At 45.4% G+C, this 12209-nt stretch overlaps 1 protein-coding gene and 1 long non-coding RNA gene across 2 annotated transcripts; one reads left to right on the forward strand and one right to left on the reverse strand.

Moving 5' to 3' along the window:
• Positions 1-429: 429 nt before the first annotated feature.
• Positions 430-2277, reverse strand: LOC134422776 (uncharacterized). The gene is made up of 3 exons (XR_010028935.1): positions 2140-2277; positions 929-1214; positions 430-642 (listed from the first exon to the last, which is right to left on the reverse strand). It is a non-coding gene; the product is annotated as an uncharacterized LOC134422776 (long non-coding RNA).
• On the forward strand, positions 1519-10202 carry PTGR3 (prostaglandin reductase 3). Its single transcript, XM_063165153.1, has 2 exons — positions 1519-2553; positions 8416-10202. Exons 1-2 carry the CDS (start codon positions 2252-2254, stop codon positions 9338-9340), a joined length of 1227 nt encoding a protein of 408 aa, XP_063021223.1. The 5' UTR covers positions 1519-2251; the 3' UTR covers positions 9341-10202.
• The last annotated feature ends 2007 nt before the right edge of the window (positions 10203-12209 follow it).

Raw genomic sequence — 12209 nt, forward strand, 5'->3', positions numbered from 1 at the left:
AAATATAATGCAAACACATTTTTTATCATGGATTTTTTTTTTTTGCTGATCTCGATCTGCAACAGAAGAAAAAAAAAAAAACCCAAAAAACAAAAAACAACACACACACACAAAAAATTTGCCAAAACCAAGAAAAACCCCGGAGAGTGTGTGCAGAGAGGGATGGGGGGAGGAAGAAAAGACATTCACTGAGTGGGACAGATTAACGTGAACTGTCCCCCCCCCCACAAACTCCTGGGAGAGAAAGAGATCCACTCTCCCTCTCTTCTCTTTTCACTGAAATATAACACACATTCGGATCCCAGGGCTCTCAGACAGTCTCAACTGATAGACAGACACATCGAGCTGCTTTTCCTGCTTCAGTTTGTTACTCCTCCTCCTCTTGCCCACGTCACCCTGACAATTACAAATAGGTCTCACACAAACCCATACCTGTCAATCTTTTTAATTGCTTTGTTTTCATTTTTTTCCCTTTCCCAGAGCTAAACAATATGACAAAAAAAAAGTCTTAATACAGCACGGCATAAAAGATTCCTCATGTGAGACACGCGTTGAGGGGGTTGTTATTATAATCCACTTGCTGAAGTGCTGCGCAAGACGCATGTGCTGATTTAACTTCAGCAAAGGTCTTCTTCCAGCAAACTTAAAAAGAAAGAAAAAAAAAAGAGGCAGGCAGGAGATGATACTTCGCCGTGGCACACGTCTACTCAGCATTGAATTAAAAATGATTTATGGGAGATTACAGTTCATCCTTACTTTAAAATACCAACAGATTGCAGAGCGAGAACTGCAGCATATGAAACATACTGCTAATACATTTTGCACAGTATGTGTCTGGGGATTTATATAATGTTAGCTGCGAGAACAGAAGGGTTCTTCCCTTTTTTTTTTTTTTTTTTTTTAAGTCAAGAAAGCAAATAAAAACTACCCAGCTGATTCCTAAAGGAAAGCACTTGGAACTGCAGTTTTGTTCTTTTTCGGGCAGAAGGGGATTTTCTTTCTTCTTATTACCGCACAATTAAGCATTGAGCTGTTTATACTGGTAGGATGGAGTTAATTCTGGGAACTACACGCGACATCAATGCAACATCTCTATTATATTGCCTTTCTCCACGCAGTTGTACCAAGTTGGGATTGGTGGCTCTGTCACAACACTGACTTCGGTCCCTTCACCCAGTTGATTCCCTGCGCAGGTTCCCTCATCCAAACGTAACCTACAGAGAGAGATGACTAATGTTTTTTTCTTCTTCTTCTTCTTTCTTTTTTTTTTTTTTTTTTTTTTTTAAGAAGAAAGAAAGAAGCAAGAAGGGGAAGGGAGGGCGAGATTTTCTGGCAGTATCAGGGATCGGGGGAAACCCCTGCGACCCAAGCAAACTGACAGCAGCCTGTTACCCTTCCCCTCCCGGCAGGACGGCGACGGCGGGAAGAGCTTCGCCCGTTTAAATCCCCTCCCGCGGCAGGCGCGGAGCCGCCGCCGCCGTCTCGGGGTTGATTCGTAGCACCTTGCGAGGAAGTGAAACGTTTCGCACGGAAGGGGCGGAGCGTCCGCCCGCGGGCAGCGGCTCCTCGGCGGCGGCTAATAACAACATTAGGAGATTAGCTGCAACTTCTCCCCACTTCTCTAACCTTTCCTGGCCGATAATTTACCGTGCTTTCTTCCTACTTTTTTTTTTTTTTTAATTCCCCCCTTTTTTTTTTTTTCTTTTTTCTTTTTTTTTTTGGTAGGGAGATACCCTCTTTTTGTAAACTAAAGAACGGGGTGGGGGGGCTAATCCGAGGCGTTTCTCTCTGTCCGTCTGTCTACCCTCCCCTCTCCCCCTCGCCTATTTTTAAACCCCTTAGTTAGAGGCAGGGTGCAAATTAAAAGCCACCACCACCACCATCTCCTTTAGGAGATACTCCGGCCCGCCGCACACCTGCCTGGCTGGCGAGGCAGAGCAGGCAGGCAGGGGCTGGCGGGACGGACGGCCGCGGGAGCGGGCTGGCCTCGCCCCTCGGTAGTGTCCGCGGCGGCAGAAGACGAGCGGTTGCTGCAGGGGGACCATCTTGCCGCTGCTCCTCCGGCGGCGTCTCCGTGCGGCGGAGGGGCCGGCTGGGAGGGGAGGGAGAGCCTGCTGCTCTGGGGCTCTGTTTACGTACACACATAGCTGCGAGCGGGGAGTTTCTCCTGCCGGCGCGTCCTGCGAGCTGCCTGGAGAATCCCATTCGGAGCTCTGCCGAGCGGGGCGGGAGAGGAGAGCCGAGGCAGGGCATGAGTTTTAGCGCGAAAAGCGGCGCTTCGCTGAGCTCCCGGGCAGCGCGGTGGTGGTGGCGGCAGCAGCCGTCCTGCGTCGCCGCAGCTCCTGCCTGGTGCTTCGGCAGCAGCTGGTCGCGGCCCATCCTGGACATGTCCTACTCCCGTCAGTTTCTGGATTTCCAGGGCTCGTCCATCCCCAGCTCCATGAAGAAGCTGGTGGTGACGAAGCTGAGCCAAAACTTCAGGGAAGCGGTCACCCTGCAGCAGGACTCGCCCGTGCCACTCCCGGGAGACGGAGACCTCCTGGTCAGGAACAGGTGAGCCCCCGCCCGCCCCCCCGCGCCCCGGCCCCGCGCCCCCGCCGACTCCTGGCGCCTTGTGGCCTGCTCTCTCCTCACTTCGGAGACCGGCTCCAAAGTTGTACCAGCCGCCATCTGGCGACTGTTAATTTCATTTTATTGTTGTTGTTTTTAACGGCTGGTGCTACAGCTCTGTCACCCTTATCCACGTGTGTGGGGGTGACGCTTCCTCCTCCTGTGGCGGGGCTGTGTGTGTTTGTCTGTCTGTGCGCGCTGCTCCCGGCGTGCGCCTGCTCGAAGGAAGAGAGAACACCCCAGGGCCCCTGTGCCAAAGGGGGGGCGGGGGAGGGGGGGAAGAGGCGAGTGTTATGTTCGGGCAGTGCCAAGGAGCAAGGAGGGAGTGAGACGGCGGAAGCGCTCGCAGGGCCCCTCCCTGGGGCCTGCCCGAGCTCGTTACACGCACGTCGTGCCCGGGGCATGAGTGTGTCCCCGGCGCACCCGCGCAGCGCCCCGGCTGCGCGGGCGGGCCTGGCCCGGCCGCTGTCTCTCGGCGCGGCCCCGCTGCCCCTCACGGCGCTCTCCGGCCTCGCCCCCGCGCAGCCGTGACTCACCGGGGAGGCCGCGGCCGGGCCCGCAGCCCCGGCACCACCCCCAGCCCTGCGCGCCGAGCGGAGGGGGCAGGGCGGCCCGCGGCCTCCCTCGCAGGACGTGGGCCCGCTCCTGTTGGTGGCTTTTAGAGAGGAGCCGGGTCGGGCGAAGTGTGAGGAGGTGACATTTTGCTTAGCATAATGCACCGTAAATCCCACGTCCGGCGCGGTGACCGGCTCGCTGTGAAATGAAGACTCCGAGGACCAAACGTGCCTCCCCCCACAGCTGTCTCCATAAAACCTGTTTGTTCTCGGTGCCTCCTTCCTAGACGCCGTCCTTCCTTGCGTAAAACTAAGTCTATTGAAGTTCAGGGGTTTCTCTGCTCACGAGGGGAAGCCGAAACTCCGGGAACTTTGGAGCAGACTGCTTGGCTGGCACGGGAGAGAGCAGCGCTCTCCGGTTCTTGTCAAGCAAGGGAATCGTAGTAACAAATAGTTTGCCATGTTCGCCGTGGGAGTTTAAATGTATTAAGCAGCACTAAGTTGGCTTGAGAGCAATGCTGCGAGGTCTGCTAGGGCAGTGTGTGACTGTGTGCATATGTGTGACATGTATGTATGACATGTATGTGTCCATATGCAACACACAAATACAGGGCAAAGAAGTGATAAAGAGAAAGAGCAGGAGTTCTTCCAGGAGCTGACGAGAAAGCTGATGTGGCGCTTTAATTCGATGCTGACATCTCCCACTGGGATTTCTGAGACCCAAATTCCCTCCAAACCTCGGAAGTGTAAGACACTGTGTTGCTGCATCCACTAATGACTGAAACAGTAATGGCGTGCAGCAGCCATCCGGCTGGAGTTAAATTCCTTTCTGTGGAAGAGGTCGAAAGACTTTGAGATACAAGTAGCAAGTACTCTACTTGGGTGATGCAAGGCTGAGCGACATCCTTGTTTCCCAACTCCCCTCCCTCCCGCACATGCACTTGGAGTCTTTCTCATCCAACTCCCCTGCCTGCCCTCCTGTAAATTTTTAAAATTTATTCCTTTTTTTTTAACAGCTTTCAATGTAACTCTTCCCATCTCCCTCTCCTCCCTCCTTTTGCTGGGTGGGCTCCTGGGTGCTCGTGGGACATACACACTTCATGGTAAAAGGGCTCGTACCACGCTAAAGGCAGGAGCTGGTCCACAGATTCAGGCAGGCAATTGCTGGGCTTTAACACATCAGCCTGTCACACACATGTTCCTCTACTGGTACACATGCCTGTGTGGGGATGAAGGGGAGGAAGAGGTGAGTGATGAAGTCTAGATGTAGAGTTCATACATTTTGTATTACTTGTGGCATTTCTTCTGTCTTTACTGTTCCTTTCTGAAGAATATCATAGAAGACACAGAATTACATTACTGTAAAACATTCACTGTGTACAAGCTGCAGCACGAAGTTCTGAATGTTTTCCCCTCTCTCTGTCAGTCTGGGGAAGGACTATCCCATCCTGAAGGGATGAGTCCCTGACTATTTAGTTTTTTAAGAAAACAAACAACCAAGCTCAAATACAACTATACATTTTCTAATAGGTAGAAGCATACAATTAAAAACAAAACAATGAAATACGCGGGTTCCAAGAGGGCATTTTCAGATTTGTTCATTTTAGTCCCAGTCACGCCCATGAATAGTATTAATTGCTTTGAGCTTTTCATGCAAAACAATCGTCATTCACCACAATAAAATCTGGTTTGGGATTTATGGGAATAGGAAATTAAAATCTGTGTGTGGATAGATATTTTAAAATAAGATGCAGTTAGGGGAAACTTTCTTCTGCTTTAGAGAGCTACGCCAGCAACTCTTTTTTCTACTTTTTATACAGAAAAAAATAACCCATCTTTTACTCAAAAATCTTTCAGAATTAGAAATTAATTTAAGCTATTTTTTTTTTACTTTGACTCTGTGTAGTTGAGAAAGGGGAGGGGAAATGATGATAAATCCTTAGTGAAGCCATTTAAGTTTTCTATGTCTGTTTGTCCTGTTTTTCCGGGGGGGAAAAGAGGGGCGGGTGTGGAAGCAAGGGTGTTTCATTTCATTGCAGGAGAAAGGTTTGGTCCTTCTTAAAGTTGTTGGAGGATTTTCGAGATTTTATTGATGAAGTGACGCATTTCATTGCCAAAGTAACTGTAAGAATTTACTTTTGGGCTGGAAGATGGGAACAAAGTTTTTAGAAAAGGGAGTAAGAGGGGTTGAGAAAGTTTCTTTTTTTGAACCAGGGGACTAAAGGGATGGGTCCCAGTGGGAAAAGTGGAGGGCTATTCCTGCTGGGTGTTTGGTCTAAATAATGTTTTTCTTGCGTACTGCTGGTTTGGATGACTTTGTTTTGTCTGTGTTTAAGGCTGTGATGCTGGTTTTTGGTGTCTCACTCTTTGTTGTGGTACACAAAACAGCATTTCTTCCCCCCAGCAGTGTCCTCCTGTTTTCTATAATAAACAGTACGAGGGGTTTCAACACTGTTTAGTATAAATAAAATGGGTGACTCAATGTGCATAATTATTTCGAGAAAAGCCAATCTCAGGCTTTTTTCACACCCTGCCTCAGGTTTGCATCTTGAAATGAAAGGGGCAAAGCTCAACTAGTAACTTCTAAATTAAAGCACAGATTTAAAGAGAGTGAATGAATGCAACACAAAATATCTGGAAGGTGTTTTAAAACCCACTAGCACCCTAAGTAATTGTTTCTTCCATGCTCTCTACTTTCGTCGGTCTCGGAAGTTAGTAAACTGATCTTCAACTTGTAATTCGTACTTTTTCCTACTTTTAAAAGCAAAATAATCTGTGAAACTGCACGCACATCCTACCACCTCACTTCTGTCAGCTGGAATGACAAGGCAAATTAGACGCTATGTTTTAGTCCAGACGGTGCGTATGATCGTTTTAATGTGCAAGGAATCTAAGACTAAACAATCTTGTTTAAAAAAAAAACCAGGTGGGGGGGGGGGGGGAGGGGGAAGAAGCCCTTACAATGCGACCAGGAGTTTTGAGTTTGCACACAATAAAAAGGAGGTTTAAAAAAAAATAGGGGGGGGAGGGCTAGACAGCAGGCTGCGCTGATTAATAGTGATGAACCCAGAAGCCCAGGGAGCATCATTTCCCGTGGCACGGCCGCCCCGCAGAGACGGGGGGGAGCGGGTGTGCGAACACGCGTGTCTGTGTGTGTGTGTGTGTCCGTGTGTGTGCGCACGGGTGAGTGTGCGGGGGCAGCTGGCGGCCGGCCCCGCGGAGAGCCCGCATCCCCTGCCCGGCGCGGCGTCAGCGCCCGGGCAGCGCCGAGTTGCGCTCCCCGCAGCCGCACGCACAAGTTGCGCTGCGGCCGGGGCGGGGAAGGGTTCGCATCCTCTCCGGCTGCGGAACAAAAGCAGCGCTGCGTGTGCGGGAGCCCTGCTCGGCAGGCGCCCGGCCCCCCGCACGGCTTGCCCTTCCCCGCACGCAAAGTTTTTGTCCTCGGAGCGTTTGGTTGTGCTACCTGCCTTTGTGCTCCGGCCGCCAGCGTGCAGCGCCGAGAAGGGGAAGGTCTTAAAACCAGGGGGGCTCGTTCTGCTGTCGCTGCCTGCCGTGTCGGGGTGCGCTGCCCCAGCCGCGGGCGCGGCTGCTCCGCGTCCTGCCCGGGAAGACGCGCGCCGGGAGCGGGAGCAGCGAGCTGAGCCCAGCGGGGAGCCCGGACCTCCTTTGGGCTTGGGGCCGGGGCACAGCGGGCTGGCCGGGCAGCCACCGAGAGCCCCGGCTGGGCGAAGCCGTGGGGCCGGTGAGGGGCGAGCGCAGCTCTCTCCGGGCTCCCACCCTCCGCTGCCCTCCCCAGAAGTTGGGGTGTGAGAGCGGGAGGAGGCTGGTGCAGCGCCGGCACGTCTCGCCTGGCGCCCGAGGGACACGGGAAGCTGCAACTCCGTTACCAATTTTTATACATCTTTTAGCACTCCTGTACGGGAGTCACCGCAGAGCGGGATAATAGAAGATTTTTTGTATCTGCGGACAAGACGTAGGCATTTTTTGTTGCGGCAGAGCGGCGAGTTAAAGGCAGGATTACTACAGTAGAGAGTTAAAGGCGGGAGAGCTACAGTCACTTTTGCCTATTTTATGCATGGATATGTTTACGCTTACGTGTCTTTTTATACATAACGTTGGTGAAAGTTTGAAGCTCCCCATGCTGTAAAGAATGAAGAATATCAAAAGGAGCAAAGCGGTTTTAGTTCTCCCCGCTCTGTGTGCAAGCAATTTAAAACTACACACATATACGAGCTGAGCTTGTTGATAACTGCAACAATGAAAAGTGCACTGTTTGCCTACTTCTGCAGCTTTTGCATGGTGTCAAGTACACCTTTTAGGCTGTCACATCCACACATAGTAACAGTCCTGGCATGTGCCGTTTCATATGTTTCTTTTTTACATTTTCCAGTTAGCAGAACCTTCCCCAGTCTCTTTTTTCTCGCCTGTGTACATAGTTACTTTAAAAAAAGATCTTTGCATTTGAGCTAAATCATAACTTTGTCTTAGGAATTATCTTAATCGAGTTATGAGTATATCTTTATCTTTCTCTAAAAAAAAAAAGAAGCCATCCATTTTCACCTGTTAGAGGTCAGTAGGACTTGATATTCAGTTTTACAATTTTACTCCTCTGCAAGGTTGTTTTGATGTGTTGCAAGTAATTTATATAAAGAAAAATATTTTAACATTGACATTAGCTGCATCAAAAGGCAAATTTGCTGCAGTGACTCCATCAATTAAAAAGTACTTGCCTACAGTAACATGACCTTGCAAGTGACATCAATAGTTAATATGATCATTAGTCATTAACAGTATTATTATATTCAAAAATATAAATTTGTTGCCAGAATCCACATATTTACTGCTCTGCATGTTTCATTCTTCTGTGTTTTGAAATCTTGTATGAAGTGGTCAGTTAATTTTCACGCTTTAATCTTTTACAGATTTATTTTCAACTTCTTTAGCTTGGTCAAGTGGACCTAAAGAAAATATAAGGGATTTTGTTTTGTTTTGTTTTGTTTTGGGTTTGGGTTTTACTTTTTACAGCTTCTTGTTGTTTCTTTTTTGTTTAGAAAAATTGTCTGTAATTCTAGAATAACAGAATGCAAACTATGGAAGTCTGATGAAAGTAATCTTTGGAGTCTGCTCGTTATTCAAATATACAGATAATTAGAACAAGTCTTGTACTTATCCCACAAATTTGATAAGGTTTCTCATACGATGAAAACTTGGTAAGGAGTAAATCTCTTAAAACATTTTTGTTTTCTTCTAGATTTGTCGGCATCAATGCATCTGATATAAACTACTCAGCTGGTCGGTATGACGCCTCAGTTAAACCCCCCTTTGATATAGGCTTTGAAGGTGTCGGTGAAGTGGTAGCGTTAGGACTCAGTGCTAGTGCAGATTACTCGGTGGGTCAGGCTGTGGCCTACGTGAAAGCAGGTTCCTTTGCTGAGTACACAGTTGTGCCAGCCAGACAAGCAGTCCCTCTACCCTCAGTGAAACCCGAGTTCCTCACTTTAATGGTAAGTGGCGCAACTGCATACCTCAGTTTGAAAGAGCTGGGAGACCTGTCTGAAGGCCAGAAGGTTCTGGTGACAGCAGCAGCTGGAGGAACGGGCCAGTTCGCTGTGCAGCTTGCAAAGAAGGCAAAATGCCATGTAATTGGAACCTGCTCCAGTGATGAAAAGGGTGGCTTTCTGAAATCCATTGGCTGTGACCGTACCATCAACTATAAAACTGAAAATGTTGAATCTGTGCTTAGGAAGGACTACCCCGAAGGTGTGGATGTGGTGTATGAATCTGTTGGAGGAAAGATGTTTGACTTGGCTCTCAATGCCTTGGCTATCAAAGGGCGCCTGATAGTTATTGGGTTTATCGCTGGCTACCAAAACCCCACTGGCCTCCAGCCCGTTAAAGCAGAGTTATTGCCAGCAAAACTATTGAAGAAGTCTGCTAGCGTCCGGGGTTTCTTCTTGAACCATTACCTTTCTGACTACAAAATGGCTCTGCAGCATTTGCTCAAGATGTATGAAAGAGGAGACCTGGTTTGTGAGGTGGACTTTGGAGACATGTCTCCTGAGGGCAAGTTCACTGGCTTGGAATCTGTATTCCGTGCTGTAGATTACATGTACATGGGAAAAAACATTGGAAAAATTGTAGTTGAATTACCTCACTCTGTCAACAGTAAGCTGTAAAAACAGAACAATGATATAAATCAGAAGAGAGAAAATGGGCACTTTATGCCTCAGATTTACTAGAAACAATTTCTTTTTTTAAGCTTAGTAATGGATATTATATTAAAAAACAGCATTAAAGTGTTAATAAAAAGGGATGGGTTTGTTGGGTTTTTTTCGTTTGTTTGTTTTTATTTTCTTAAAAGTGTTTAAATCAGTGGCTGTAGCAGGGACATAATGGGCCTGTGTTTGATATTGTCACTTAGGTTAGCATGAGACAAGAACATTGTTCTTGACAGAATAAGTCTTGATGCAGAGGCAGATTTAGTCTGTCAGCCTGATTTGATAAGACTTCATCTGTAGTTCAGCTCAGAAAAAAAATCTTTCAGCAATTTTGATTCCCTGATTTAAAAATAAAATTGTTAGAACAAGAATAAGTAAAGAGTTGTATCTTTGGGTTGCTCTATTAATCTTTTGAAGTTTCTGGGAAAAAAAATACTCTTGATTTTCTGTCACAAACATGATAATCATAATTCAGTTGCATCATGGATCATAGTAATATTCCTTGACTGGTTACGCAGGGAAATTTATCCTCCAATTCTGACATGTCAGTAATATTAAGCAACTTGACTTTTTTTTTTTAATCCTGTCTTTCATAACTCTAAACAACTGCGCAATTTTCTTTTAAATCTTTAACTACAAGTTGCAATGTAGTCTCATTTTGTTGCCTTTTCATTTTGTTGCCTTTTCATTTTCCACTGTTTATTGTCCAGTCTCCCCTTTAGTCAGCATTTAAAGATTATTGGAATGGGATTTTGAGCCATGTTCATGTGTGTTCATGCCCTGTATATTTTTTGAAGATTAAATAAAGTTTTTAAAGCTATTTAAATATTTGTGGTATTTATTAATAATTATATGTTTCTTGGTGACTAGCTCTTTTTCAGATATTCTGTTTTTTAGAGTTATTTGACTGATCATTCTTCAAATGGGAAGGGACTTCTACTTTTACCAAATACTACTTCTGCAGAAGCCCTCTTACAAGCAGCAGGACCATTTTAGGTCTGTAGTCACAATACCTGGTACACGTACTGATGCTCAGCCATAGATTTTTCAGCAAATTCAGTTAAAGGGTTTTGTAAAGTTTCAAAAATTCTTCTTCACCTAGTGAATATTATTAATGGTACATACAGTGGGAATTCCAGCTAGAAGCATAATATTTTCCAGAACAATAAAATACTTGAAACTGCTTGCTCTACATCTTTTTTTCCATAGCAAACTTTTAAGATCATAAAGGCCAATTTTGCCACATCTTTTGAAATTACATTCATTTCTATCCAGTTGAAGAGATGGAAATTTTCTAAGATCATATGCCTCATAATAAATATAATGATAGACTGATAATGGCTAGGGCTTGAAGGAAAAAATCCAGGGTAAACTTAATTTTAGGGCATTTTTCAGGACTGGCTGTACACACCATTTTTGATTGTAACACAGGAAAACATAGATTTTATTCATTAATGCAGACAGAAAAATATTATTAATTTTGATGTAGTGCATTCTTAATGTAAATTTTTAGTACATATGTCATTAGCATCATAAAGAATTGTGTACAATGGAGAATTGTCTCTCTCTTGGGCCATGCCTGACTACTAGGTTTAGTCTCACTTTGGTGATTTTGGGTAAAGGTGGAATGGACTGAGCCTTTGTGACCATTTTTCTCTCTTACTCAAGGTGAGCATCAAGCCACCATCATTTTTGTTTTAAGTAAGATCTGCTATTAAAAACATATTTCCTCTTTCATCTCTGATAATAAAAATATTGTGCTGTGTTTGAGTTTTGCATTATTAGGAAGGTATATTGGCCTTCCAGCTGAATGCTAGAAGGATACCAACACTCAAATACCATACAGAGCATTCAAAGTTCTCAGCATTTTATTCCTAGGCATATGTGTTGTCTTTCCTTGCTCAGGGATAAAGTGAAGTCCTTGGTCATTAAATGCATCTTAAAAAAACAAGGTTGTTTGGGATGTACTGTGACAAAATAAGAAAAAAAAAAAAAACAAACAAACAAAAAACCCATTGGTTACATCTGTGATATGTACAGAAGAGTTGCATGAGTAACAATTTTTTCAAATCAAATTCCTGCAGTCAAAGGCCAAAGCCATCCACGTGGCCCAACTTTCAGATGTGTTAATCACTGTCAGTTCAATAGATTTGGTGTTTCTGAGGCAGTGAATTCCATATGTTTTTGTCATAGAAAATTCCTCCTGTAACTGGATTCTGTTTGGACATACATTCTACTTTCTTTTTAATATGTTACTTCATATATAACATTGCATAATGCAACTGCCCCAGGCTTCTTCACTGATCAAAATAGGAGAGGAGAGGGACCTTTGGAGGGTTCACACATATATATATTCAGATATGACATGTTGTTCATTTTAATTTTGGCTTTAGATTGTTGTTTAGCACTTCCATACTGATCACAGCATTAATAAAAGGATTACATTTGTTGTATGCATAACTTGGATAGCCAGTGTACAAATTTCGTAGCCCTTCTGGTGTTTAGGTTAGGCTATGATCATTGGGCTTGTCTTTTTCATCAAATGTTTATGTTAAGCTGAAGGGGTAGCTCAGGGTCAACATGATAACTCTTCCATGAATGAATATGGAACGAAGAAGTAATTTTTGTTTTTAAAGATACAACTTCTATACTTCAAATTGCTGTAAGAGAGCATTATCAATGCAGAGAGGGTGAAGAGTATTTCTTAACATGCAGATAAGACCTTTTTGATGAGTTTCGTAATAGATTTTGTCTTGCAGCAGGGGGAAAGAAACCCAACTTCTCTTTATTTAAAAGTACATTCTGCAAACTTAAAGTTGTGGGAGCA

Source organism: Melospiza melodia, chromosome 1, assembly GCF_035770615.1.
Source record: "Melospiza melodia melodia isolate bMelMel2 chromosome 1, bMelMel2.pri, whole genome shotgun sequence".
Lineage (NCBI taxonomy): Eukaryota > Metazoa > Chordata > Aves > Passeriformes > Passerellidae > Melospiza > Melospiza melodia.

Coding starts and splice junctions, on each gene's coding strand:
- PTGR3 (XM_063165153.1), top strand. CDS start 2,252: ATGAGTTTTAGCGCGAAAAGCGGCGCTTCGCTGAGCTCCCGGGCAGCG. Junction 2,554..8,415: donor GACCTCCTGGTCAGGAACAG/GTGAGCCCCCGC, acceptor GTTTTCTTCTAG/ATTTGTCGGCATCAATGCAT.